Here is a 27,279-nt window from a genome sequence, read left to right as displayed (position 1 = left end):
CTGTGAACAGGACCGAGGGACCCACCACCCTCTCGGGGAAGACTAGTGAGACGTGGCCAGCAACCCTCAAGGGGCATCTGTTTTTCTTAGTTTCCTGAAGGGGCTCAGGTTGAAGGTGGGAATCTTTAGTTCTTGAGCCTTAACCACTTCACTCCCGGCAGGTGATAAGTGCATTTATACCAAACAAACCAAAAGACCCATGCTCTTCCTCCCACATCTATTCTCCTCCTTTTCCTTTGGCTGGAACGTGAGTGGCAGTGGGAATGAACTGAGCAGCGTCCTGAGACGATGCTTGCTTATTAATCTTCTGAAGAGGACCTAGTATCACCATCTCCAAGCGCCTCTTGGAAACTCTTTGAGTGGTTGGTTGGCATCCTGTCATTTCTAAACAGGACACATTTACTGTACACTTTTTATAGGAAAAGTGTTGAAAATCATCTGACTTGAAGCCAAAGGTCAGGAACCTAATGAAGAATTACATTCCTCTCAAGAAAAACCATGACAATTTTTTTTTTCCTACACACACAACCTACTTCTTTAAACAGTAGTACTCCAGCCTAAAGTCAAGACTTATTTATTAACAATGGCCAACCCGCATATCTTTTCTCTCCAATGTGTTTTCTCATATCATTTTCCTCAAATACCTCAGACAACAGCAGAGTCTGTAGGTGAGACAGACATATATTGTTGAGGAGAGAAAATAAAGTATGTTATGTTCTTTTCACAATGTGAAATTATTTATAGGCCTCTGAGTATTGAATGTATAATTTACTGATTTTGGAATGAACCATGCACATACTTTAATATAATGTTAGTATCTTAAATATAACATTTTTTAAAAAGAACTTTTGTATGCCTTAAAAATAATTTCCAAGTATCTAGCTAACTAGCTCACAGCATTCTAGGCAGGTAGAGCTAGGCTGAGATTCATGTCTTGATTTATCTGATCTATTCACAGATCAAGCCTGAAATCCACCACCCCTGTCACTCAGCCACGACTGAGGTTTGGAGAACAAGAACTAACATGAACAGAATCAATAACCCCAAATGATGATAAAAGCAAGAAACAAACCAAACACTATCCTTTCACTGAGACCAGACCCATTGTATTTGTTTTTTTGATTGTTCTTTTCTTTTTAAAAAACAAAATCCTAATTTACATTTAATTTTTTTTTAAGTTAACAGAGAACTCAGTTAATGTTAATACAAAAATGAATACTAAAACTGTGATGCAAAACTCCAGAACCACAGAACACACTGGATTAAAAACTGTCCTGGCAAAACTTAGAACTGAGATAAGACCCATTTTCTCAATTCTTTCAAGGGCCAAGCATTTCTCAGACATTCAGTACCATACTTTCCATGGAAGTACAGGCTATACGTCTGATCCATCTTATTTCTATTCAGAGTTTATTGGAGGAGCCAGGAACATTTTGATCAGGACTCTGTGCATGTGTGTGTAAACACATGGTATGTAAGTGCCAGCCTAGGTGTATAAGTGTGTAAAGACATTGTCTGTATTTTACAGTTGGCAGCAGTTTAGAGGAAGGTTCTGGAGAAGGCAATGGCACCCCACTCCAGTACTCTTGCCTGGAGAATCCCATGGACGGAGGAGCCTGATAGGCTATAGTCCATGGTGTCGCTGAGGGTTAGACACGACTGAGCGACTACACTTTCACTTTTCACTTTCATGCGTTGGAGAAGGAAATGGCAACCCACTCCAGTGTTCTTGCCTGGAGAATCCCAGGGACGGCGGAGCCTGGTGGGGTGCCGTCTATGGGGTCGCACAGAGTCGGACAGGACTGATGCGACTTAGGAGCAGCAGAGGAAGGTTCACTATACATGAACTATTTATAGTATTTATATACTATAAATACTACATAGGGTATTTTCCTGTATGTACAGTAGTTTTGGAGAGAGACAGATTATGGTGACTTGGTTCATTCCATCTGCAGCTTGGTCTCCTATAGGCAGCAGAAACAGGCCCAGTTTCTACAGGCTTCCTTCGTTGCTTCTAAGTCCACCTTGAGGAGGAGCAGTCACGTTAGCCCTTGTACCTTGGAGGAAGTTGAAGGCCAGAGCCTGTTTACAATGAATCTCCTTGCTGTAGTTCCTGTGTCTTATTAATCTTAAGATTTCTGCTACTAGAGAGGCTGTGAGTGTATCATTATGTCTCTAGGAAAAATGGAATTGAGGTACAGAGTAGAAAGAGACATTGTAGTTTGTTGGTTGAAGGTGTTTGGTTTCCAGACTTAAGTGCTAGCATGCTGAATTTGTAAGGTGTAGTCTCATTTAAAAGAGAATCAAAAGGATAAGGTGAAAGTGGAAATTATAAAGTATGGAAAGAAGAATGTAGGACTTTCTTTTATAAATAAGACATATCAATTGTCAATGTGCTTCCCCAGGTGTCTCAGCAGAAGAATCCACCTGCCAAGGCAGGAGACGAAGGAGATATGGGTCCCATCCCTGGGTAAGGAAGAGGAGGAGGGCATGGCCACCCATGGCAGTATTCTTGCCTGGAGAATGCCATGGACAGAGGAGTCTGGCGGGCTACAGCCCCTGGGGTTGCAGAGTCAGATGCAACAGAGCACACAACACACACACACACACATCAGTTGTCAATGTTGTAACTGAATATTTTCCCATGTGAAGGGAACAGGGCCACTTAGACTTCTCTAATATGGTTGACTGTTAAACTATTTTTGACGAATGTGTTACACATAAAGCATTTCATCCTGTTGTGCACAGCCCCATTTCTTTGTTAAGATGCGTGCATGTTGATGACCATCTTTCCATTATTCAGGATGAAATTCAAAGATGTCCCTTGATGCTCCTCTGCATTTAGTAGAATTGAATTCTTCATTTGTGTGTATGTTGGGGGAGGAAGCGGGGAGTGATTAAGCTGAACTGTTGGGAAGAAAATATATATTTGGTTTCAAGAAACTGGCAGCGAGAATAAACCACTGAAAATACTTCTGGATCAAAAAGATAAAAAACACAATAAAGCACGCTCATCTTCTTTTAAGCTTCAGGTGAGAAAAAAGCTAAAATTGGAACCAGTTGAGTAAGACAGTTTGATAGTCTTATGCAATGTTTTTCCGTCACTAAGTCGTGTCTGACTCTTTGCGACCCCATGACTGTAGCCCGCCAGGCTCCTCTGTCCATGGGATTCTCCAGGCAAGAACACTGGGGTGAGTTACCATGCCCTCCTCCAGGGCATCTTCTGACCCAGGGATCAAGCTCGTGTCTCCTGTGCATTGGCAGGCAGATTCTTTACCACCTGAGCCACCAGGGAAGTCCTTTTACTCAGCCATACTGCCTCTCAGTTCATGAGCTTTGTCTAATCAGGAACAGTGAGGAGTTGGTTCAAACTTATGAAAGGATTGACTAGGGGATCCCAAGACAGACTGGAAATGCTAGCGCTGTTCTCCACACATGAACAATGAGTGCCACAGTAGAGACCTGCTATGAACTGTGGGAAAACACTATTTTTTTTTAAATCAAGAAGAAACATTAGATTTGTTTTCTCTGCTTTTTGGTAATGATAAACAGGTAGAAATAACTCATGGACTAACATCTTCCAGGAAAAATAACGTAGGCATGTAGTGCTTGCTTCAGCAGCACATATACTAAAAAATGTAGGCAAGTATAATGCGTGGCCACGAGATACATAGTAAACTCTAGTTATCATTCATTTAATAAATACTGTGACCTTTTGCAGCTTTGAGGAGTTCTTCTTACAGTTACATCCTCATCTTGATCCATTGAAAGTAATTCATCACCATTTTAAATGAAGGTCCATACCATATTATATAGTTTCATTCATTTTGTGGCTAAGAAATAATATTGCTATGATGTTAAATTAGTGGTTAAAAGGATTTTTAAAAGCTTTAATATAACAGTACATTACTGGTAATTTTTAGTGCAGTCACATGTAATATTTCAGTCATAAACTACAGTTTGCATGAGTTTAAACTGAAAATTACTCCTTACCTCTAGATAAGTCTCTATAAAGTCAACCTGGAAAAATCTTATTATGTTTATTTTATTCCTTTTATGCAAACTTCAAATGGTTACTTTATAATCTTTCAAAACACTTTTGGTAAGTCAAGAAATGATTAGTTACTTGTACTATTAATTTCTAATGTTTGAATACAAATTTTTTTGAAACCAGTTGTGGATGATGCCATTTGCATAATTTATATCAGAGTAACAAATATCATTGCTCTAAATATTGCTCTCAATAATATTTACATTATTGATTCAGACAAGCTACTTTGACTACCCCTGCTTAAGTGGTGGATGTGTTTTTCCTGAATATGTCCTGCTATGAAATAAAAATAAACCAGCACTATGAAGAAATGCAAATGAAGTTTCAAAAATAATGGTTAAATAGCTCTTGTGTAACTGTAATGTCACTTTAACCTGAGAAGTTCCCAAACCAAAAAAGTTAAAATTCCCATTTCCACCTCTTTTCCTCCAGTGTGAAAACCTTTTCTTTAATGACACCGTTAGTTTTGGTCAGCTTGCAGTCAAACATAAATCTGATTTTTAAAGATGTTCCTAATGTTCTGAATTTGAATTTATGTTCCTACTAACCCAACTCTATCCTGTTCTATTTTATAATTTAAACATTTATGAATTTATGACCACATATCTTAGTGATTCTTTGATCTGTCCCTGAGTTACTGTGACTTACATACAGCTGTGCTAAATTTTCATTCATTCATACACTGAGTCATTTATTCACCCAACCAAATGCCTCCCAATGCCAGGCATGGTTCTAGGCACCAAGGATACACTATTTTAAAAAGCAAGACCCCCACCCACATGGAACTTGCAATCTATCTCTGGTTAGTATGCTGAAATCTCACTCTAAATATTTTTCTCCTTAAAGAGCACTTTGCATGCATGCTCAGTCGCTTCACGACTCTTTGCGACCCTCTGGACTTTAGCCCACCGGGCTCCTCAGTCTATGGGATTCTCCAGGCAAGAATACTGGAGTGGGTTGCCATTTCCTTCTCCAAAAGAAGAATTTAGTCTGAAGCAAATTCATCTTATGTTCATGGGTGCCATTTCATCTCTAAATGAACATTTACAGATGATTAGCAACAAATACAAGAAATAGATCTGTATGTTTAGCCGTTCTCCAATCATTTCATTGACTGGAGTTTATCAGATGTTCAGAGCTCAGGGCTATTAGGAAAGGATTAATTAACATTGCTACTATTAGCATTTGTGTTCAAGTTAATATCTTAATTTCCCTTGTTACAAAAAATATGTATATAACAATATCTGAGTGGTTAAAAATGTTGGGAAGCTTTAAAAAAAACTCCTGGAGAATTGTTCTCATTTACAGTGACCAGTAGCTATTCATGCTATTATAATATTGTCAGACTTTATAGTGTTATAAATGATTGAAGGGTCCTGTGACTGGGCTCCACCAAAATATATTTAATTCCTTTACTGTCAATGATCTTTTCATTATAAAGTGCAAATTTACTCTGTCTCCTTAGTGCTCTGATCTTAAAATGTCATATCCGCACACCCAGATTGCTATATTTTATTCCATGTTAATTCCATGGATAACATTTACATTAATATTGAAGATGATATGATGCAGGTTTTCTGTGCTTTATCCTGAGGTGTGAGGCCCTCCAGCCAACTGAGTACAATGTAAGCAGAGAGAGACTGTTCACTTCTCTGAAAGGAAGTAAGCAGGCTGTTTGATGCCTGTGGCTTAGTGGGAAAATATATAAACTGGGGTCAAGAGTCACTTGAGGGATAGTTTCCTTATCTGTAAAAGAGGCAAAAAAATTTTTTTTTGTTTCTCCTACATCAAAGTTTTATTGCAAAGACTAAATGAAAGAGTGCAAAAATTACATCTGATTCCAGAAGCTATAACTGGTATTATTTCAGTTTTCTGGCTTTGTCTGCTCCCTAGTATTATAATAATTGATGTATGAGTGCTTATGGAAACAATATTTCTCAACAAGATTTGAATTATACATTTAAACTGCTCCTTTGTTTTTAAAGTGTTGTTTGTTTATTTTGGAGCTATAAGGAAACAATGAGATTCTCTTAATTACTAGCCACTCATATTAAACAACAGAGGCAATGATTTGGCTTCCTGATGACTGAATGCATACTGAACCCAGAGGGGCACAGAAAACCCACCTGGCTTCAGAAGTAAGTAATACATCAGACCTGAGAGACACCTTTGGAGAGCCGTCAATTACAACTGCTTCTATACTAGAAATGGACATTTTAGCACTTCCTCTGTGATTAACCAAAGCAGAAGCCATTCACCAAGTTCTCTGATGTGCAGGGACGCTGGTGGGAAATGAACAGGGTAGTGGAGCCCTTTCCTGTAATAATACAAGATGATTAAGAGGATCTTTAAAAAATCAATTGACTAATCAATACCATGTAACTGCTTGGAACAGTTTCCCCATGCTAATCAGGCATTAAGTTGTTTAAGCTAAACATCTCCAGTTTCCCCCAGTTACTCAACTGATTTACAAGACATGGTCGAGGATGTCAGTCTGCTGGAGCCAGATTCCAGAGCATCTGTCATTAAAGAAAGATGAAAATAATTCATACACAGCCCTCTCTCACTGCATATTCAGAAGGCTCTCGAAAGGGAAAATGTAATAGGAAGTATTCTCTTAGTTTTAATGTAGTAATCCCAAATTCTAAACATATATAGAGAATAAGGGTGGGGACTTAATGAAATTCAGGACTGACAGAGGTCAAAATAACTATAGAAAATAGAAAATACACTCTATATATTTGCAAGCCTTTAAAATTTTGTTTTAACTTCCACCATGGTGAACAGCATACAGCAAACAAGACTGAATTCCAAACAAAGCAAAGGTATCCTAACAACACATGTGAAGTGACATAGTATTACTTCCCTATATACTGCCAGCAATTCTAGTATCAAAACCATGTGTAAACTTTTTCTTGAATGCCACTGTGGGGGAAAAAAAAAAAAACAAAAACACTAAGAAATAACTTTAAACAGGGGAAAAAACTTTTTTTATTGATATGTTTTACTTTGCTGGCAGACCAGAGCAAAGGTTTTGTGAACATTTAAAAGATGAAAAAGGTGAAGAATCCCAGAAGCGGTTTATCTTGAAGCGAGATAACTCTAGTATTGATAAAGAAGACACTCAGGTTGGTTCTCAAGTTTGAGAGTGGCTGACGTTGTTGTTTTGGAAGGTGGGCTGCCTGATGTTCTTGTCGTTCTTCTGTTGTCCCTGCTCCCCCTCCCAAATCTCCCCTGCCTCTGAAAAGAACCCCCCCAACCTCCTGCCCTCCACCCCTGCCTCCCCCTTTGGCATTCGGTGGGTAGCAAAAGACCACGTCATGGTTGCTTCAGCGCTGGCTCTGTGTTGGGCTGCATGGGTGGTGCTTGGCACAGGCTCTGCTGCATGCCTTGGGCGGGTCGGGGTGCCGCAGGCTCTGAGCTGATGGGAAGAGCTTTGTCAGTCGCATTTCCAGGTGTCTGTGTAACTCTGGCAGTCGTTCCCCTCCCTACAGCTTTATCCTTCCGTTGTGCACACATTGCGCTGGATTGTCAATACGGACCGCTGATCAACTGATGTAGCTGTAAACAACAAACCTTGTTATGGTGAGGCCAGGTGGATTTTGCAAACTCTCCCAAAATAAGTCTTCGCGACAAAGAACCAAGTTTATGTTGTAGTCCCCCACCCCTTGCTGTGTTTTAACTTCCATGTCAGCTGTTTGCTTGTTTTGCACGAACTGTAGCAGAACTTGCTCCTTCCCTGTTTTTTGCTTGTGACAAAACATCACATTGTTCTAGAATAGCTTTATTCACAGGAAATTGACAAGGCTAGAGAGACTTTCCTGGGGTGGAGGGGGTGGGTTCCAGGGTGATGAATAAGAAAACTAAGTAAATGGCAAAAGAAAACACATTTTCAGTGATAAGGAGAACCATAGAAAGTCATACGAATGCCATTGCAATTACGCTTCCTGTCTCTGACAATGAAAATAGAGCTTTTATGAAAATGACTTTGCTTTAGAATGCTGAAAGGTAAGACAATCTGCATCACACTCAAGTTATTATTTTAATTACCCACAGTGAGTCACTGTGAGCCAGTATGTGCATCTCGGACACTTTAAAAAAAAGCAACAACAAAAAAACTGTCCATCATTTGTATCTCAATTCCTCCCACCGCCACCACCCCGAACCACACCATGGCTTGAGTTAACTTTGACACTTGTGCCCATGTCGTGTACTTAGTGGATGTTTGTTGAATGGATGGATGGATGTGGTTAGTGCAGGGCGTTTGGGAGCGGAATGGCAGGAATAAGATGCAAAAGCAATAGAAAGACAGGAAGTGACTCAAATAGAAGGCGGAAGAAGAGCAGTCCTCATGCTGGGTTCTTTGAATTGTTAGTTTCCTTGATATTGACCCTAATCCACAGACAGTCTTTTTGAATTCAGTTCCTCCTCTTATGCGATTCACAGAAGAAGTCACTGAGTGAATAAAAACACAAATTAGGATGCAGAGAAATGGCATCCACATCTTCCTTTCTGTCCCTTCTTGCTCTGTTTCTCTGACCACAAGTTTTCAAAGCCATTTATTCTCGTGGCCACCTTGGACTCGCCACTTCCTCTTTTCTCACCACCATTCTGCCTCCTCCTGGGGCGTCACATCTTTGCTAAGGAGATAGAACCCATCACAGAGCAAACGGGCTGAGTGCCTGAGGCACATTCAGAGCTTACCTTCCAGAAACACCGAGCTATTTGCATCCCACCAGGAAACAACAGGAGTAGGAGCACCCCTGCCATCACAGGGCACACACCCCACACACACCGCCCACCACGACTTCCTCGGGGGCCAGAGGGAGTAAGACTTGTCAAGCCCCATTTATTTAAGTGAACATTTATTACTCTCAGCTGACAGTTTTTCTTGACTGCAGATTTCCAACGGCTCACCTTGGGTAACCCTCCTGATTTCTCTTTTCTGTTCAGCAAAACAGAATGCATCCATTTAGAGATGACAGACGAAGTAAATCAATTGAAGAGAGAGAAGAGGAGTATCAGAGAGTGAGGGAGAGAATATTTGCACATGATGTGAGTAGTTGTTTTCATTGCCTCTTGAGTGCGGTCTCTCAGTCGGCAGTACGGCAGCCTCATTCCCCAGACAGGAAGCTGATAGGAATGAGGGAAGCTGGAGGCAGGGAGCTGCCGAAGGGCAGCGGACCAGAGGTGCTTCTGGAAGACGACCAGATTCAGGGAAGTGATGGAAAACGAGCCAGAGGTTTGTGTGTGTTCCCAAATACCGAGGTACTATTTGGGGTCAATAAAATAAACCGTAAATACGGAGAGAGGTTGCCAGCTTTGCAGAGAGCTCTTCATATTTATATTAGCCAACAGATACCACGAGGTTTTCTTCTTAAGACCAACATTGTACAGAAGAAAGAATTCCCAAACAAGAGAAAAGTCAATTGAGCATACACACACAGAATTTTCTGCATTCTTAGCAAGTATGGACACTTTATTATATCAAAGGTAAATAAAGATACTCATCCCTTCCCCCACCCCATTTTCAGATAAAATTTGTTCCGTGACCCATCTTCAAGGGAATGATCAGAAAACAATTTCTTTTGTTCATATCCCAACAAAGAAAATATGGTTGGGATTATTATTTTTTTTATTCTTTTGCTCACTGTGGCCAAAATTAAATGTAATTAAATTCCATACAAATTAAAAGGTGAAAAAAAGCTGAATTTAGATGCAACAGAATGGAAAGGACAACCTGTTTCCATAGGCTTTCCCTTCTATGAACGCATTTGGCAGCCTCTGAAAAACGCTGTGGGTTTTTCCCTCTGCAGAGGTATAGCCATGAGCACCTTTGTGTAGATTCTCTGTGGCCAACACCTCTGTCTTTACTAAGTCAGATAGGCATCTGACCTCCTCTGTGATTTGTTCTCATGATTTGTTCCTTAAAAAGCCATCTAGACACCTAGGCATCCATGCTTACCATGGAAAGAGCCTGCTATCCCCAGAGGTTTGAAGCCCAAGCTAGCCTCCCTGGTCTTCCACCTTCTGCTGAACCCTTTAATATGAACTGCAGAGGAAGTGATACTCTGCACTTCTTCCACTTCTTGCATGTGGGTTTCTGTCATCTGCCCTAGAACCTCTCTGCTTTTTTGATACATTAAAATACAATTTTGAATTGAATAGCCTGGTCAAAAGCTTGCACATTAGGAGAGTGTGAGAGAAGGAGATGAGGTAGCCATTGTTGAATGATGTCTGGGGACAATTCTAGAAGATTCTAGAAAATCCTTTTAATTATGGTCAGAATTCTTGATGCTGCAAAGGACAGCCTGACACGTAGCAGACCTTTCCTTGTGTTTGCTGGATACAAGAATGCAGTAATGAGAGGCTCTGTTCTAGTCATAATGCTGTAATAAACCTATCTTGGACTGGAGCTAGAGTATTCCTATCGACCTTCAAAATGAGAAACTTTTCTGAAGGACAGTTTATTCTCTATTCTCTTTTTTCTCTCTCTCTCTTATACACACACAGACACAGACACACATTCTTCCTCTTAGTATAATTCTGGCAAGCTATATAGTTTATGAATGAATCGTTACATTGTAAAGCAAAGAGTAGTCACCCACGTAATGTACAAACAACATTATGCTTTTTTTCTTCGTCACATTGCCAACTGACAGCAACTAGCATCACTGATGCATGCCTGTGATGGGGGTGACATTTGCCCTGCTAGCCTTCGTTTCTGTATTTTCGTGCCCGTAGGAGGTCATCAAAGGGAGGCGGGGTCAGCCTGACTCCTAGTCCACAGCGCATTTCCTCACATCCCTGTTTAGGAGATTTAGGAGTAAGGAACCTGGGTTCCAGGCTGAAGATTGGAGGCAAGGGTTCCTGTTTAAAGCCTCTGTGGCCACATGCTGTATGATTACCATTATTTTTTAACAAGTAAAAGCAGACCTAAACATGAGACAGCCTAAATGCAAAGCTATCGTCATAGCCCTTTTATTCCGTGAAATACTACTTCAGCCTTCTCTGCAATGCTGTAGCTGTTTCTCCTTGTGGGAGAGGAGGTGTAAACACCTTTGATAGACTCTCTGGTGGCCACCACTTCTGGTTTTACTAATTCAGGTGGGAGACTGGCATGTTTCTGATGCTGATTTTCACTTGATCACCTAGGGCAGTAGGTTTTTTTAATTGGCTTTCTATACTCAGAGAGCTTCCCAGGTGGCTCAGTGGTAAAGAATCTGCTTACCAATATAGGAGATGCCAGAGATGTTGGTTTGATCCCTGGGTTGGGAAGATCCCCTGGAGAAGAGCAAGGCAACCCACTCCAGTATTCTTGCCTGGAAGATCCCATGGACAGAGGAGCCTGGTGGGCTACAGTCCTTGGAGTGGCAGAGTCAGACACAACTGAGAGACTGAGCTCGACAAAAACAACCCAGAGTGTGCTCATGAAGGGCTTCAGAGATGACCTAAAATCCTTGATATCACCTGTAAAATATTACGTTCATGAGTATATGTACATTTTTCTAAGGATAAGCTCTCTCGTGTTTATCATATTATTTTAAGTTTTCATGACACTTGAACGACCATGAGCCACTGTCCTAGCGGAAAATAAAAAGCCAAATGTCTTTCTCCCTTGTCTGATAACTCTTGTAGACACAATGCAGTCATACCTACTACTGGTGGTCCCCAAATTTGGCAGCTTAAAAAAAGAAAACAAAAACATCTCATCTCACAGTTTGCAGGGTTCGGGAATGTGGCAGGCTTAGCCGAGTGATTCTGTTTCGTGGTCTTTCGGGGGGCTCCAGGCAGCTGTCAGTTTGGGCTGTAGTCTTCTGCAGATTTGGTGCCGTGGTCTTCTACTCCAAGAACCACTCACATCTCGCCAGCCCTCAGTTCTCTGCTGGCTGTAAGCTAGAGATCTCAGTTCTCACAGAGTGATGTAGAGCTCTCTGTACGCTGCCGGGTGTCTTCAAACATGGCAACTAGCTTTCCCTGGAGCAAGTGATCTGAGCAGAAAAGAAAAAGGGTCCCAAATGGAAGCCACGGTACTATAAGCTGATCTTGGAAGTGACATATATTCCCTTCTGCTGTATTCTTTTAGACACACAGATCAGCTCTGCTGTACATGGGTGGTATCGCACAAGGCAAGGGTCCCTGGGGGCCACCCTGATTTAACAGAATATTACCATATTCTCTGTTAAACACAAACTCAAGGGCACAACAGCAATATGAACTTTCTCAAATACATATGGTAAAATAAAGACAGGACCCACTAGGGAGCCTTTATCTGTATAATTCCAGATTCCCAAATGATCATAACTACCCAATTATTAAGGTACACAAGATAGTAAGTATATTAACTCATTTATAAAACAAATGCAAGGAATCCAGCATAAGGAAATTAAGTTATAGACATATAATTTTTTTAAGCTGGTTTTTAATTTAACATCCTCATAACTTAAAAACAGAGGTAATAAAACCAGCTTCCTTTGCCAGTTATTAAGTCATAGAGTAGTTCAAACAGGTCCAAATGTCGATATACTTAAGTAGGATTATTTTTTCTACTTGAAGTTACAATAGACATTTATAGAAAAATACTTCCTGATGTTTATACTTTAGCAAAATCCAAATTTCTTTTAAAATTAGAAGTGTTCTTGAATATTTTACAGATGTATCTTGATGGCTAAGGGATGCATGTATGTGTGTGCGTGTGTGCTTTTGTACATAGGTACACAATCAAAATATGCAGATTTATTTGGGGATTTTCTAGAAAAAGCTTTTCAAATATAGTTTGAGAATTTGGGTATCTTGAAATAAGACCAGATCATCTATTATTTGAGAACTGAAATGTTTAATTCAGAGCACACAACAATTTAGTTCTCAAATAATAAATAAGTGTACCTTTGAAGTAAGAAATATTTGAAATATAACTCCTCTTTCCTTTTGGCAAGCATGTCAACTTATTTAATGATTAATCCTATGCAATGTTGCTTCCTTTAGGAAGGTTAAGTAGATAAAGCAATATATTTGAGAAGGACCTGTTTTGCCTAGGGGATAATTTCTGAAGGATATTTATATATAAATAGGGATTCGAGGAAGATTTCATCTTTGGTTTTCTTCACGGGGGCTGATGACGAGGGTGTGAGGTACCACCTGGCTTGGGGGTAGCATGTGGAAGAGAATTCTATAACCCATTAGGCAAAAACATTTTTCTCCTTTTAAACAAAGCCCTTTATGTATATATCTGAGAATGCATATACCTCACAGCTCTGAATGCTGGGCTTAACTACTGTGATAATTTTATCTTTCTCTGCTATTAAAATGTGTAAGTTATTAATGCTTCTTTTAATACACACACACGTGTGCATATGCATGCACATACATTTTCATCAGTTACTGAATCATAACCCATAATTGTCTTTATCTTTATGAAAAGTGTGGTAGACGGATGATGAGATGATTTTTTTTAGGACCTTTCCACAAAAATCAGGAAGATGCTCTGGAGATGGGTTTTTAGAGAGCATCATCTTTAATTTGCATGTACCTTAATTTTTAGTTCGAAGAGTTTGGGCTGCTTCCCTTACCAAATGCTATTAGATGAACAAGTCCGAAGAGGTCAGCATGTCTTTGATAGCTCTTTCAAAGACGTAGTCAAGTCTCAGTTATTCAGAATCAGCCAGAACATCCTAAATGTAATTGACCTCTTTCCAATCTCAAGAGCTGAAACATAGCAAAGTATTAAATTCATCATGGATATCTGGCATAGTATCACTTTGTTTATATACCAAGACTTGGCTTAGACTTGACTCTAATTGGTTGGGAAACCCAACTAAAGGAAGTACAAACAATGGGATATTTAGCTTTCTTTAAAGAGATCCTCTTAGGAATAATGTCAGGGGCACATCATCTGTATTTGTTTTCCTTTATAAAATTAAATACCAAATTACTTTAAAAAGTATTTTTCTGAAAAGCCTATTGCTTAATTGGCTATGGTTGCCTTTTAGTAAATAAACTTTTTGCACACTTCATCTTCAGAATGCATGTTAAATGCATAGGGATTAAAACAGAAGTGATTCTAGAGCTGCCCTCATTAAAACGCTCAGACCACTGAGAAAAGAACATTATGCCCAAATCTAACCCTTCAGCTTATGGAAGGAAATGATCTCTCTGGTAAAATGTAGCAAGAAACCAACATCCCGCCAGCCTCTGTGAGAGGTGGTTACATTAATAGCATTTTTGATTCAAAAATTCTATATTGAAAGGTCATTATTATTTCTTTATTTTTATGTTATTTTCTCTTAAAAATGAGCATGTTCAGTCTCTTTGATCCCTTTAGGAGGGGAACTTACTCATCATTTAGAAAATCCATGCATATGTTATCTGTGTTTGTGGTTAAAATCTTAGTGCTTTAAAAACGGTTTTATGTTAGTTCCTAAGCACAGTTGTATTTTACAACTGTTATACCATATTTTGTTAAGACTTCTCTTTTTGCTTGTTAAAATTTAATTTGATCCGCCTTTCCCCAGCACCTAATGGTAACGGAATTTTATCTTCCTTACGTTGTGTATTAAACTCAAGATAGCAGAGACATGAATACTAGAGAATGGAAGCTAAGAGGAAAGTGACTGGGTTTTTTTGTGTGAAAAACTAAGATGTATTAGATAGACTTGATATTCTTTCCTGATTAGCTTCGTTTTGTTCTCACCCCTCCCTCCCTCCCTCCTCTGCTAACTCCCCGCGGGCATTGGTTGAGGACATCTCTTCAGTTTTGAGAGTCTCGCACGCAGGTCAAGTGTTTATGTTGTGAGAGTTCGTGGAGCCAGGTCCTAGCTACAGGATTGTGGTTTCCCAGCGCTCCCATCCTCAGGCGGATCGTGCCACGCCTGCATGCTCTGCCTTCCTCCACACGTGGCCTCTGGTCCAAGGTGGTGGCTGGATCTCGGCTGCCCCGGAGGAACCCACTAGCTCAGGGCCCTGTAGCTCCCAGGCGTCTGCTGCAGTTTCATTCACAACACCTCACTTCTCCTTCTGACCTTGATGTTGACTGGGCTAAATCTCTCTGAAACCTGGAGACACCATAATGGCAAAGTTGACACTTCTAACTCTAACCTTTTTGTTTTTCTTCTTCTTCTTTTTTTTCTTTTTTTCCTTCTAAAAATGCTGCACAGTTTTCTTAATGTTTTTCCTCTTGGAAAAAAAGTATTTTGAAAATCAGGCCAGGATTTGGGCTCCCTCAGCGTATCCTGAACATCTGATCCAATGCCTTTTTTTTGTTTGTTTTCCAGTCAGTTTGCTCCCAGGAAAACCTCTTTGTGGAAAACAGGTAAAATGAAATTTGCTTTTTCATCTCTTTAAAGGAGCAGAGTCTGTCATCTGTGTCTTGTTTATTCATATATATATGCCATATATAAGTGTGTGCTTGAATATATGTATAAATAAATACATATATCTATGCATGCACACATATATATGCTCACATATATGTTATTTAGCATATCCAGAAGCTATTTAATTTGGGACAAAAGTTCTCTCGGTTATTTCCAAACATAGCTTTCAACAGTTTCCTTATTTAAAGTCTCAACTTCTGGTCCTAACAAAGATATAATTCTGTTACCTTCCCCAGGCGTTAAAAAGTATAAATGTTGAGACAGGAACTTGCAGTTTCATTGGCTTATTGAATAGGCTGCTAAAATCCCTTGTGTATATGGTGTTATTGGCCACTTTGTGTGCCCCATCATTGTATGCAGCTACACAGATAATAATTTGAATAATATTGTTTTATGTTTCTCATTCTAAGTAATCTACTGGTTTTCATAAAAGGCCTAACTTGGAAAACTTATCTAAACCGATCTAGTTTGTAGAGTATACCTGGCTGGGTGTTAGTAGGGGAAGGGGTGGTTATGATATGAATGAGTTAAAACATTTATACAAAGTCTTGTGTATAAGAGCAGAGGTTTTCAAATTTAGCATGTACCTTTTAAAAATAGTTCTAAATTGATATAGATATTAAAATGCTCCATTGATTTAATTGCATATTTTCAAGGGGAATTAAGGAATTCCACATTAGCTGTGCTGATCACATTAAACTACATCACAATGGGCAATTTGGATTGGAAATATGGTTTCCATTTAGAAAGAGGTAGTTAATTTCATTTCAGGTGTTGGCTTAATAGGCACCCCTATAAAATTGATTAAAATGGAGGCTATTTGATTAAATTCCTGTACTTAGAAAACTTGAACATTAGAGAGGATTGGTTTAAAAAATGCCATCATTCATATTAGCAGTTAGAAATCTTCAAGTAACTACCCTCAATTGAACAACCTCTTATAGAAAAAGGGATGAGAGTAGTGAGCAAGTCTTTACAAGACATCTAAAAACATCCTCAAAAATCCATACAGATTTCAACAAATATTCTGTATTTACAGTAAATTAAGAACCCCTGAGTTTTAACATCTTAGGTATGATTCTGAGGCCAAAATTCTCTGTCCTTACCAGAAGATGAAATTAGCATTTAGAATTCCATTTAATAGGACGCTCGTTCCCTAGTCTTCTGGCCATTTTCCCTGCTTACTCCCTAATCTTAGTCATTTATTTGTGTTTTGTATAAAAAGACTGCTAGTGCACTTGTATCCCTAATATTCAAATTGGAGTATATTCATATAATTGGTCACTAATACTCATTGCATATGTTAAGAAGTCTTGACAGTCCCCAGAAGCAAAAATCTGAGTAGATTCTCTACAAAAATAAATATATGTCTTGGGTATCTGCCTTTGAAAGGTCATATTTCACTATGCCCCCAAAATAAAGAATAATTTTAATATTATCCAAAGAGAAACATCACAACTGATACATTCAGTTACTTAAATATCTCTTATATCTGTGTCAGTTTCTTTGATTCTCCTCTCCTCTCCCATTCCCTCTGTCTTTTCTTCCCTTCTTTCTCCCTTGTCTAGTATCAGTGCCTTAATCCCAGGGTACAGACAAATCAGGATGCCATTCATTTATGAGCGCAAAATGCAACATCAGGCAAATAAACTGTAGCCTATGGGGTAGATCTGCAAGACAGGTGTGCCGTAGTGGGTTCACATCCATGTGACCTAGGGCATTTAGTACCCTTAGATTTCATATCATAAAAATCATGTTTTTCATTTCCAGTAGGCTCTTGGAAGACAGTAACATATGCAGTGAGACCTATAAGAAAAGGCAGCTCTTTCGGTTGGTATGGTTTCCTTTTTTAAAACTGTGTTTTCAGACTATGTGCCGGAATCTATGTTAACTATAAGTGTATTAGTGTAAACTATCTCTGTTCATGAAAGAAAATATGTTTGGTTATTTCTTTGTAAAGCTTGTTACTGAGCTGGCGTTGAAGCTTTATTAGGGCCTATACAACACAGGACTGGCAAACCACGGCTTGGTCTACAGTTTTTTAGGATTCTTCCTCTGATTCTCCGGATTTTTCTCCAGGGCTGACTTTGGGAATACGCCGACTTCACATTCTCAAATCAACTTTGCTAAATTGCACTGAATTAATATTTCTCTGGCAGGTTGCAATTGTGTATATGTTCCCAGTACTGGAATACAAATCCATGATAACTCTATTTGAGTAGTTGATTTTTAGCCACTACTATCCATCATAATATTTCAAACAACATTTTTTCAAACACAAATTTTATTTCTAAAGAAAGATATGGGATTGTCTCCAATTATAATGAATTATATAAAATCTAGATCTGTGTGGGGTAAGGGGAATGTGTGTATTTATAATAAATACACATATATATAGTTTCATATATAATATACATATAATTATATAAACATATATATATATATAAAGTTTTATATGAGGCTAGAGAGTGCCAGAGAACTAAAGGGTCTATAGCCATTCTCTCATCACTTTATTAAATGTACCTCTAGCATCCATTGTAGGGCAGTGGATATACTGTGTTATATATTTGTGAGTGTATATTGAATACCTCACACATATATTTAATATGCTAGTGTTTTCATGACTATTAGGATTCATCTCTATTGTAGGAAAGGCAAAACAAACCAAACAATAAAAGTTATTGACCACTTAGAAGGAAGAAAATACCAAAAAAAGAAAAAAAGTAAATGGATTCTGGGCTTTGAACATATCTTTTTTCTATAAATCTGAGCTTATGACCCCAACATCAAAAAATTTCATTTCTTCTCTTTACATTCTGGCAGAAACAAAAAACAAGATCTATTTTTTTTTAAGCTTTTACTTTTCTAGGTTGAACAACATTTCTAACACCTTCCTCTTGTATCATTAGACAGTTTATTTTCATACTTGAAGATTAAGAAAATAACCTTGAATTTGTTTCCCTTGAAAGCCCAGGAAAATACTAGGATTTACCAGTGCTCATGCAGTCACACACCATGGCTTGGTTTCTTGACACCAGTAGAGATAAAATTCTTGACTCCTAGAGGCATTTAGTTTTGGGGCTTCCCTTGTGGTTCAGCTGGTAAAGAATCTGCCTGCAATGCGGGAGACCTGGGTTCGATCCCTGGGTTGGGAAGATCCCCTGGAGAAGGGAAAGGCTACCCACTCCAATATTCTGGCCTGGAGAATTCCATGGACAGTACATGGGGTCGCAAAGATAGCCCCAAATCTGGGTCCCTAGCCAGAACTACCTTCTACTAAGGTCAACCATCACAAATATAGATGCTGTAACCCACTAAAATTACCAAGCACAGACTCAGGAATGTGACTTAGTGCAAAGCAATCCACAGGCTGATAAAAGTAATTCAAAGTCTACATCATACCTAACTTTATTTAAAAAAAAAAAAGCCATGTTCAGACATGAAGGAAAATAAAAATTATCAGTTACATTACTCAGCACAGAAGCAGAACTGAGAGTACCTGCTCTTTGACTACTCTGGGGTCAAATTCTATACAGTTACATACAAGAGGGCCAGTGCCTCTTGATGACCAGATAACGCATTATCATCATCTTCCTGATTCCCAGTTAGAAGGGAATCAGGACTGGGCTTAGGAGTGATGGGAAGGCACTTATGGATGTAATCGCTATGATCCCACACCCAAGTAGACAGGCAGTTCAACTCTGGACCTTACCAGTATTAAAGTGAATGATGGATAAAGCAGTAAAAAAAGATAATTTCTGGGTATCAGTATCTAGAGACCATAAATTAAATGCATCATTTTAAATCTCATTAATGCTAACTCTCTAAAGCAAAAACTTAAATTCTGTTTTTAAAATGAATGTACAGATCTTGACTTGGGTTGATTTGAGGCAGTAGAGTGAAGGTAGAAGTTAAGGAAATCTTAGGTTGCCCTATTGGCCAGGGGATGAAATGAGTCTTAGAAGAGCTACCCAGTGTTTTCAAAACATGCCAAAATGCTCTGAGGAATGGTGGCCGACACCTCCTTTGCAGAGAAAGGCTCAGCCACACTGGCATTTAGAGGAAGTCTGAATTCCTCCCATAGAGGTGAAGAGTTGATGTGGAGAAGATAATTGAAACAGAATTAGTGATGATCACCCCCATATGGAGAGTTGCCTTCTGACACATCCTGTATGCTAAGGACCACCCCAAATCTCTTCCTATAATAAATATTCCTTATTAGCAACAAGTGAGATTATTGTCACATCCCTGGTACATTCGCTGTTGCTAAATAATACTTTAGTTGGGCTTTGTCAAGGGTGGGTCAAATTAATCAGAACTATATGACCAAAGATTGAAGCTGAATTTAGAGATTGAAAGGGAAATAATCAGATTTTCTCTACTCAGGCTCCTCTGGGCTGCTTGAATTTGATAGGTGTTTAGGAGGTACTGAACACAGAGAGGATGTTTGTAAGAAAACATTGAGAGAAGAGAGCAGGGCGCTGAGTGCTTTTTGTTTTGTGAGTTTTCTGTTGCATTTCCTCCCTTCACTGTGCAAAATCTTATGACAAATTAGCTGTTTCATTTTTATTATCTCTTGGATTCATTGACCTTCTTAAGTTTTCACGAAATGAAAGAAAAAGTTAAGGCAAAATCTGAAATTTTCTGTATGCCTTCTGTGCAATGTGGCGGGTGAGAGTTTCAGTCAGATCTGTGTACTTTTAGCATCTCAACAGTCTATGATTGTCTTTAGAAGAATATTAATAAACATCTTAGAGGTTTGGAGGGAGATTTATGTCACATCACACAGTGATATGAAATTAGGGGTTATATGTATTGCCCATGGTTTTTGTCCTCTTTACTTATTTATAGTCCATAAGAATCTTAGAATATTTTGATGATCCATAATTTCCAACTGCAGAAAAGGCTTTGAAAACGGTAACCAAGTTATTCTTTAAGCAATTGGAAACCAATGAAAATGCAAATTTCATCAACTTCCTCTGTAAAATACATGCAGTTTTTGCACACTGCTTAGAAAGGCTCTCAAGTCTTCAAAATTGACTTCTGGCTATTGGATCTCTTCCAGTAAATTCAGTCTTTTTCTATTTGAATTTTGAACAAATGTGTCATTTCACCTATGGAGCTATTTTGTTATTTCCATTGATCTCTTTGGAAAGTCTCATGTCAGTGTAGTGTTTCCACTGTTGTTGTTATTATCACAAGTTTTTCTACGTGAAAGGGATAAAGGGCTCTTTCCTCTGCCCATGAAGGTTACACTCACCGGGCAGAATTCTCACCATAGGTTAATAGAGGAATGCCTGTGATTTCTGTGCCATCTGCCAAAGCCTTAATACATTCAGATCTATATCTCTCATGAAGTTCGAGATTAAATTAGTAAATGGCGTCTTTGGAACTGTGTGTTCCATTTTCCTGTGGTCCAATTACTTAATGATAAAAAGAAAGACAGAACTCTTTTTCAGTGGGAGTTGCTTTTAGGTTCATTCAACATCATAATTGCTCTCAAACATTGATTCACTATTGATTTGGGTCCAGAGAATGTACCCCCCTCTCTCCTCTGCATGGGAGAAGTTACCAATTATATTTTCTATCCTGTTGTTCTCGTTGCTCCTTCACTGGCAGAGGGATTTTGTGACATTTCTCAGTTTGGTTTTTCTGTGTGTAACATGAGCATTCTGTGTGTACATCAGTGAGGTGTCCGTGGCGTCCCTTGTGAGGCAGCCGGTGCCCTGGGAAGGGTTGACAAGAAGGGTCTTGCCTAGATGATCCTTACAAGGAAGGCCCGGCTCGGTGTCCATTCTGCTCACGGAATCTAACGTTGTCCCATGCATCTTTCCGGTGGCCATGCTCCAGGGGCAACCGAGATGGCTCAGGGAGAACTTCGGGAAGCAGGCAGAGCAGCTCCGAGAATGAACTCAAGTGGTCTGACCACCAGCGGGCCTGGAGCAGCACAGACTCCGACAGCTCCAACCGTAATCTCAAGCCGGCCATGACCAAGACGGCGAGTTTCGGGGGCATCACGGTGCTGAGCAGGGCTGACAGCACGTCCAGTAGCAGAAGTACCGGCAAGCTGTCCAAAGCAGGTAGTTAGTACTGAATGGGTTTATGTGCCGCGATAGTTTCCGGCTTCCATCCCAGCTGTGTGGTCAGCGCACTCTCTGAGTTCCCTGAACTAAAGATGATGTGCTGGGCTGTGCTTAGTCACTCAGTCGTGTCCGACTCTTTGTGACCCCATGGACTGTAGCCCTCCAGGCTCCTCTGTCCCTGGGGATTTCCCAGGCAAGAATACTGGAGTGGGTTACCATGCCCTCCTCCAAGGGATCGTCCCAACCCAGGGATCGAACCCAGGTCTCCCACACTGCAGGTGGATTCTTTACTGTCTGAGCCACCAGAGGGGCCTATGATAATGAGGTGAATGTTATTAATCACTGGGATAACCAAAAAGTCAGGAATTGCCACTGAAATAACCATGCTGTTCCCACGAGTTGTGTGCCTGGGTTCATGATTGAACCCAGTTCTTATCTTTAGTCTCCTTATCTATAAAATGTAAGTGATATTAGAATGTTATTCTCACTCCCCTTGGTGAACTATTGTAATTTTAAATTTGATCATTTATATAAAATCAGTTACTGAGGCAACTGCACAAGCCAAGTAGTTAACCAAGGTTAGCTATTTTTTTACATTTAATATTATGATTTGTTCTTTAAAACTACATTGTCAGATAATTATAATATTAATTGTTTCAGTTCTTGCTTTGGTAAACTCTTAGTATATGGCTCAGGCAGTAAAGAATCTGTCCCAGATTTCATTCTTGGGTTGAAAAGATCCCTTGGAGGAAGAAATGGCAACCCACTCCAGGATTCTTGCATGGGAAATCCCATGGACAGAGAGCCTGGTGGGCTACAGTCCATGGCGCTGCAAAGAGTCAGACATGACTGAGCAACTAACACTTCACACTTTATGTAGGATGATTCGGGGTAAGTTACTGAACTTGTTTCCTCATTTGAGAAATAGGTCTAATCATAGTACCTAATTGCAAGTTAACAAAGACTAAGAATTAATATACACAAAGAAATTCCAATCATGCTAGCAAGTTATAAGCCTTCAATAAACACTAATTCTTGCTTATTTTTATTATTTCTTTTTAATATTTTACAGTTAAGGAAAAAGAGCCTCAGAAAGTTTTCATTTCCAAGTAGCTAGGTGCATGTATCTCTTCAACGTTTTCCTTTTTTTTTTTCTTACAAGTGAATAGTGATCTTCTGACATAGTTGGTTCAGGTTTGCATGAACAGTCTTTGAGACATGCAAAATGATGAAAAATCTAGGAGAACCATTAACCTGAAACAACTTAACACTGATGGCTGCATGACACCATGGGATTCATAGCAGCCTATGAAATATCCCTCATGGTCTGCCCTTTCTAGCTCTTCTGTCTCACAAGTATCCCTCACCATCATTTTCAAATTATTTTCAAATGGCCACGATCAAAATCTTGAAAAAATCCCCGGAAGCTGACTGAGTAATCATTCAGTAGCCCTCCATGAACTTTAAGTTTGCGATGTCAGCAGGGAATTGTTTTCCTTTGGTTTTGATTTTGCCTTGAAAGTTTGGAGGCCCTGACTCCCAGCTAGGGTTGAGAGTTGTGGTCCAGTGATATGTCTGGAGGTCAGGGTACATGGCTCCCAGATTCCTAGTCTGGGTGTGGAGAGTGGGAGGCCAGGACCCCAGGGGAATGGTGAATGGGCAACACCAACCAGAGGTTAAAAAACATGCTGTTCTCCACTGTGAATACAGTCCCAACCAAGCTTCTCACAACTGCTCAGAGACTCTTTGTGAAATCTCAGCTCATTATGCTAATGGCTTAACATAATTATGTTGTTGACAAGTGCTTCCTAAGAAATTATCTTGTGTTTTCCTATATAGGCAGAAAATTAATAGCATTTAGTCTCAGCCACTACTTTATATATACATACACACACACACACACACACACACATCCTGCTTCTTGGAAAGAGTCAGGTGGGCCTGCACTGCCTTTTGGCATTTTTATTCACCATTTGGTGAATTCTTGGTTTCTTCCTATAATTAATTGCTCTTATACCCCACTACTGCAGCAACTGGAGTCAGGAAAATCCACCGTGGTGCACTTGAGCTCTTGTAAACTAAGAAAGGTTAAATAGTTTTAAATCTCCTTCAAACGCAGAAACCAAGTACCTTAAATGGTGCACTTAAAAATTCCAGCACACCCAAAGAGCACTTAAGATTTTCAAATTAATCGTTCTTCTCCACACACCAACCACCAGTCATCTCCAAAGCAGAGCTCTTTGGAAACATTTAAAGCACTTCAAGAATGCTAAAATGCCATGTTCTTTGAGGAATGATTAGAAGCTGTAAGTGCTTCAGACATTTTTTTTTTTCTTTTCATCTAAGCATCTCCATTTGAAAGCCTGTCAAGGTATAGGAATGGCAAGAAAAAAAAATTATAGGAGATCAAGATAGGATGTCAAAACAAACTTACAATCTCCCAAGATGGTTTTATGAAGCAAAGCTGTCAATTTTGCTGTCATGGAGCTTCAGAATCGTACCAGGTTTTCAGTTGTTGTTTTTTTTTTTTTTTTTTTTTTTACTTTATTGTTTACAGTGGAACGGCAAGCTCTTTTGACCTTTTCAAAACTCAGTCTGGAGACATTTAAGTTCTCCTGCTCTTTCTCTAATTACATAGGTTCTAGCTTCAAATAGGTGATAATGAGATGTGTTCCAGATGGGAATCACATTTTCCTACATTTTGGGAAAAGCATGTTCCTGAAGTCAAAATGTGCAAGCACATCCTCTTGAGATCTTGGCTGCATTTCCCCTCTTGTACCCTCTGCCCTGCGCATGGCCACGGTCAGTTACCAGGGGCCCAGCGATGGTCTGTGGCGGCAGCCGATTCCAGCACATCCTCCCGGGGAAGAGGACTTGAATGGCTGCAGCCCCATTCTCCCTTGGTAGTGGCAGCGGGGTTCAGAATTAAGAATACCATGTCATCTGTCTCTTTCCATGCTGGCCACACCATGTTGTGTGTTTTTATTTTTGGTTGGTTGTTTGGGGGGATTTTTATTTTATATTGGGGTATAGTTTACTTAAAATGCTGTGTTAGTTTCAGGTGTTTAATTAAAGTGGTTTAATTACACATACACACATATCCTTTCTTTTTCAGACTCTTTTCCCATATAGATTATTACAGAGTGTTGAGTAGAATTCCCTGTGCTGTACAGTAGGTCTCCGTCGGTTATCTATTTTTACATAGTAGTGTGCATCTGTTAATCCCAGCCTCCTCATTTATCACCATCCTCTTTTCCTCCTTTGGGGGCCGTAAGTTTGTTTTCAAAGCCTGTAAGTCTGTTTCTGTTCTATAAATAAGTTCATCTGTATCATTGTTTAAGAGTCCACGTATAAGTGATATCATAGGATACTTGCCTTTCTGGCTTATTTCACTTAGTATGATCATCTCTAGGTCTATCCATGTCGTTGCAAAATGACTTTATTTCCTTCTTTTCTGTAGCTGAGTAATATTCCATTGTAAATGTACCACATCTTCTTTATCCATTCACCCACTGATGGACACTTAGGCTGCATCCATGTCTTGTCTACTGTAGATAGTGCTGCTGTGGACATGGGGTTGAGAAATAAGTGGGTAACCTCTGTTTCTTTCCACACTGGCCACACCATGTTGTTTGAATACTGTCCTTCCCTCTTGATGTCAGAGCAGGGCTTCTCGACTTTAGCTGCATCAAGATCACAGGAGAACTTTGTTCAAGCACAGATGGCTTATCTACAAACCAAGCTTGAGAAATAGCTGCTCTGGAAAAGTAAGACTTCCTTCTGCTTGGTTTTCACAAAATCGACATGACCTGGCATCTTGTTTTCTGGTTGCAAGGATATCCTTGTTGTTGTCATCTTGCTGGTCTGTGCCCCGGGATATCTCTGGAGTCAATGCAAGACATGTCATCTTTCCATCACTTCCTTTTCTTTGTATTAATGTTCATCATTCTGCTAATGCATCCTGGATATTCTTTCCCTTGTTATTTCATAAGTCTTAGTTCAGAGTTCCACTGAACTCTGATCCCTGGTTCTGGAGACATTTTCCTGGATTCAGGAGGAAAAAAATTCTTTTTCCTGTTCAGGGTCCCTGTAAAAGAAAAATGGTCCCTGATGAGTTAAACAGGCAAAAAAGACTTTACCTATAACTAATCCAGTGAAGTCAAGACTCTTGGAGTAGGAGAGAGAAACTAAACTCAGCCCTGCAGAAACAAAGACAGGAGAGTCTGTAAGTGTGCAAGAAAAAGATGCTAGAGGAGCTTACATAAGTGATGGGTCAATTTAATTAGACCTCTTGTGTTTACTGATTGGCGCAGAGACTAGCAGAGAAAGGCACCATTTTTTCTTGAGGATTATACTTCAAAGGCATGGCCCCCACATCCTTAAGAAAGACCTTTCCTGATTGTAAAACTGGTAAGAGGCTGGGAGAAGATTTGCATCTTAAAGGAACAGAGATGCTTTATGACAAGGGAGGAAGGAGGCCTACAATTAGGAAGAAATCTATCTAGAGTGTGTTAAGCTGAGGGGAACTTCAAGGGCATCGTCCTCGTCTCTACTCATCCTTTAGTCTGGTGACTTGTATTTTACAAAAGAAGACATTGAGATCTAAAAAAAAGAAGTCACTTCCGGAGGAAAATACAAGGAATTCTGGCAGAGCTAGAGCTAAAACTCCCTCCCTGGGGAATGAATGGCACACTCCCTTCTCCAAGGGAGTCTGCCCCGACCCTTCCCTTTCTGCCCCAGCCCTCCCCTGGATTTCCTTTTGTCTGCCTTGTTATCTCTTCCCCAGTCTCTTTCCGTCTTTCCGTTTTCGTGCCCCCTCTTGACTGTTCACCTACGACTGCCACCCTGGTATCTTCTCTCCTCACCTCCCACCAACTGTCCCTCTGGGTCCAACTTCCGACTTCTGGGCAGCCCATTATGAGTAGTGTTGAATTTCTGGGCAGTATCTCCTAGAACTTGACTCAAGCCTGGTGAGGGCCCTGGTCCCACCGGTTCTTGCTGGAATGACCCTAGTGTAAACACGTGACCTGTAGGCTTCAAGCGTGGTCCCTGGAATTGTGTTGCGTCTGTTTGAACTCAGACTTCTCCACTGCACTTGGGAAATTTACCTAGCATCTCTGAGGATCAGCTCTCATCTGCAAAGCAGCGTTGCTGTGCAAAGTAGATGAGATAACTCATGTGGTGCTTGGCCACACTGACATGCTGCTTAAATATTTGCTGTTGCTATCACTAAGTCCCTGAAAAAAGAAAACACAAACCCCTCTCAGTGCCCAAAGTAGTAAAGTTCTCAAATATTAATTTTTTATAAAACTGTGATCACTTCTACTCCTGTGCCTTTTATCACCATTGGTAGCATCCATTTTTAATCAAGAATTGCCATTAATTCTGGCTATATATAGAATATTGCTTTACCTGATTCTAGATGACCAATGTTCAGAAACTGTTCAAAGCTGGTTAGATACCAGCCAGGCTGCACGATCATGGCTGAGCCATCCCTTCAAAGAATCTCGCTGGTTCCATCTTTGCAAGTGTTGAGAGTTTACGCTGAATTTACTTTTCCTTCTTCTCTTTCTTTTAACCTGTGGGCCCTATATTTACCTTGTCTCGTCATTGTTCCTATTGAAGCTGCTGCTTTTTCTCAGCCAGTAGAAGGAAATGATATTGCCAATTAATGATCAATGGCCATCTTCCAAAAGCCAAGGTGAAATCATCTTTTGGATTTTATAGAGGTACATCCGTCTATGTGTATCAGTCTCCAGCACCAACACAGCCC

At 39.8% G+C, this 27,279-nt stretch overlaps 1 protein-coding gene across 28 annotated transcripts in view; it reads left to right on the top strand.

The window, feature by feature from the left end:
• Positions 1 to 27,279, top strand: part of ARPP21 (cAMP regulated phosphoprotein 21) — a 162,403-nt gene that overhangs the window by 63,805 nt on the left and 71,319 nt on the right. For 6 of the 28 annotated variants that reach the window (XM_040246264.1, XM_040246256.1, XM_040246259.1 and 3 more), the window contains exons 10-14: positions 7,071 to 7,179; positions 9,005 to 9,106; positions 15,322 to 15,359; positions 17,194 to 17,253; positions 21,274 to 21,506. In XM_040246264.1, coding sequence (XP_040102198.1) covers positions 7,071 to 7,179; positions 9,005 to 9,106; positions 15,322 to 15,359; positions 17,194 to 17,253; positions 21,274 to 21,506 — 542 coding nt within the window. Of the gene's footprint in view, positions 1 to 958; positions 1,086 to 7,070; positions 7,180 to 9,004; positions 9,107 to 15,321; positions 15,360 to 17,193; positions 17,254 to 21,273; positions 21,507 to 27,279 lie in introns of those variants that run through there. The other 22 variants (XM_040246279.1, XM_040246277.1, XM_040246280.1 and 19 more) reach the window with 14 other exon arrangements.

Source organism: Oryx dammah, unplaced genomic scaffold (genome assembly GCF_014754425.2).
Source record: "Oryx dammah isolate SB20612 unplaced genomic scaffold, SCBI_Odam_1.1 HiC_scaffold_9, whole genome shotgun sequence".
Classification (NCBI taxonomy): domain Eukaryota; kingdom Metazoa; phylum Chordata; class Mammalia; order Artiodactyla; family Bovidae; genus Oryx; species Oryx dammah.
Note: the sequence above shows the minus strand (reverse complement) of the source record. Positions and strands in the feature narration are given on the sequence as shown.